Raw genomic sequence first — 2124 nt, forward strand, 5'->3', positions numbered from 1 at the left:
CCCAGGGAGAAGCCTATGAAACTAAATATGGATCTCAGCATCAACAGCTGAACAGAGAAAGGAATTAAAACGCTTTAATTAAAAAATCACGAGTGGATGATAAAGTGTGTAGAAACTGAAAATTTACAAACTATTTAAAACCTGGAATCGCTGACTGTTCAGAAACTATACAGATGGATCATGGGTGGAAGTGAACAGCAAAAAGCGATTATGGATGAATCTGCATTGTTCTAACTGCTCCCCATGCCACCCGTCTCCGAAGAAAGCCTGACATTGATTAGATATTGAGCCAGGCTAATGCTGGCAGCAGATCCAGTGATGGTAACCTTCCTATCAGTAGATCCTTCCACTGGGTTCGCAATTTTGATCTGCGCCCCAGACGTCTGACGGATCTCATTGATTTTGGCGCCTTGACGCCCGATTATGCAGCCAATCAAATCATTTGGAATGGTGAGTTCATGAGAAGTAGTCTGAGCAGATGCATCCAAACCTGCCCAATAGCCTTTCACCTCTGGAGAGCTGGATTCAATGCCACTGAATCCAGTGTTGCCATGCGTCATGGGAAAATGAGACTGTTGCATTGCCAACTGGTGCAGCTTGGTCAACTCTAGAGGTAGTCCCTCCAGGTCAGGGTTGAGGCACATGGACGGGGTGGTGTGGGGAAAGCTCGCACTGTTGCTGCCTGTGCTGTACCCGTCCTGACCACCTGCAAAGATGACCGGAGAGCTGGACAGCATGGCCCGGTACGGGATGGTCACGCCTTTCGGGGGGGAATGGGAGAGAGTCTCCAACATGACCACGCAGATCTGTTTGACACACTCAATGATGGATTGTGGAATGCCAGCAATAGTGATGGCCTGCTCAGTTGAGTTGGGTAGCATATCCCCTGCCACCTGGACCTGAGCCCCTGTACTCTCTCGTATTTCCTTGATCTTGCAACCACATTTTCCGATGAGAGAGCCACACTGACTTGCAGGGACCACCAGCCTCAGGGTGACCGGGGGTCTACTGGCAGCTGTGCTATTGGTCATAGAGCTGCTTATGTCCTCTTCCAGTTTGTCAGTGATCATAGCAAAGGCTTTGAAGATGGCATTAGTGGGTCCAGCCACAGTGATAATTCTCTCAGGACAATTCCCTTCTGAGATGTTGATACGTGCACCACTCTCCTCGCGCATCTTCTTAACTGATTCTCCTTTCTTTCCGATGATACTGCCAACTTCCTTTCCATGTATAAGCAGCCGGATGGTGAGAGTGACATTTAATCCACCTTCAATCATACCGGTGTCCATGTCGAGCAGTAAAACTTCTTATTTCAAATACTGTAACATCTGCATTCATTGTAGTCTTTTTACTCCTATCATAAAGGAAGAGCTCACTTCTGCCAGCAATTTGGATCCCAGTCACTCCTACTCTTCAAGGAATGTATATTACTAGTATTGAACAACCTTGGCAAGTAATTATATCAGTCTTCTTATTTTCTGTAAATGACAGCATTTTTCTTGCTTCTCAATTTTTATTCCTTTTTTTCCCTATTTTCACGTGTCTCCTTACTTTGACTATGTTATTCCTGCCACGAAATTGAAGAGAGGCACTGAAAAATCACCTTATTGATCTTGCTGCACTAAATGGGAATGGTTGAAATAATCACTAAGAAGATTTATCATTATAAAACACATGTGTACATAATGTCAAAGCTGTAAAATCTATGAAGCAAAACTTGACGTAATCGACAAAAAAAAGATCCTACCATAATAGTTGAAATCTCCAATACTCCACTTTCTACAGTGAATAGAACAATAAGATACAAAAGATAGAAAATCAATAAGGAAATAGAGGACTTGAACAATACTATAAAGTGATTGGAACTAACAGACATACAGAACACTCCACCCAATAAGAGAAAAAAATATGTACTTTTTCAAGTGCACATGGAAAAATCTCCAGGACTAGATCATATGGTAGGCCAAATTCTAATAAATTTCAAAGCATCAATAATAATGTGTTATCTCAATCCATCAATCAACAAACAAGAAATAACAAATGTTGGTTAGGATGTAGAAAAATTCGAGTGCCTGTGTGTTGCTGATGACAATGTATATGCTGTGGAAAACAATACTCTGATTT

General features: G+C 42.4%; 1 protein-coding gene across 4 annotated transcripts; it reads right to left on the reverse strand.

Moving 5' to 3' along the window:
- Positions 1–57: 57 nt before the first annotated feature.
- On the reverse strand, positions 58–1293 carry LOC105544806 (poly(rC)-binding protein 2-like). 4 transcript variants are annotated; one of them, XM_011987412.1, is made up of 2 exons: positions 759–1293; positions 58–605 (listed from the first exon to the last, which is right to left on the reverse strand). In XM_011987412.1, the coding sequence occupies exons 1-2, from the start codon at positions 1287–1289 to the stop codon at positions 231–233; spliced, it is 906 nt and encodes a 301-aa protein (XP_011842802.1). In that variant the 5' UTR covers positions 1290–1293; the 3' UTR covers positions 58–230. The 4 variants fall into 4 exon arrangements, with proteins under 4 accessions (XP_011842802.1, XP_011842801.1, XP_011842800.1 ...); XM_011987411.1 differs by having other exon boundaries at positions 58–607; positions 674–1293; XM_011987410.1 differs by having other exon boundaries at positions 58–490; positions 533–1293.
- Positions 1294–2124: the final 831 nt, after the last annotated feature.

The sequence above is a fragment of the Mandrillus leucophaeus genome, unplaced genomic scaffold (assembly GCF_000951045.1).
Source record: "Mandrillus leucophaeus isolate KB7577 unplaced genomic scaffold, Mleu.le_1.0 Scaffold31, whole genome shotgun sequence".
Classification (NCBI taxonomy): domain Eukaryota; kingdom Metazoa; phylum Chordata; class Mammalia; order Primates; family Cercopithecidae; genus Mandrillus; species Mandrillus leucophaeus.

Coding starts and splice junctions, on each gene's coding strand:
- LOC105544806 (XM_011987409.1), bottom strand. CDS start 1,289: ATGGACACCGGTATGATTGAAGGTGGATTAAATGTCACTCTCACCATC.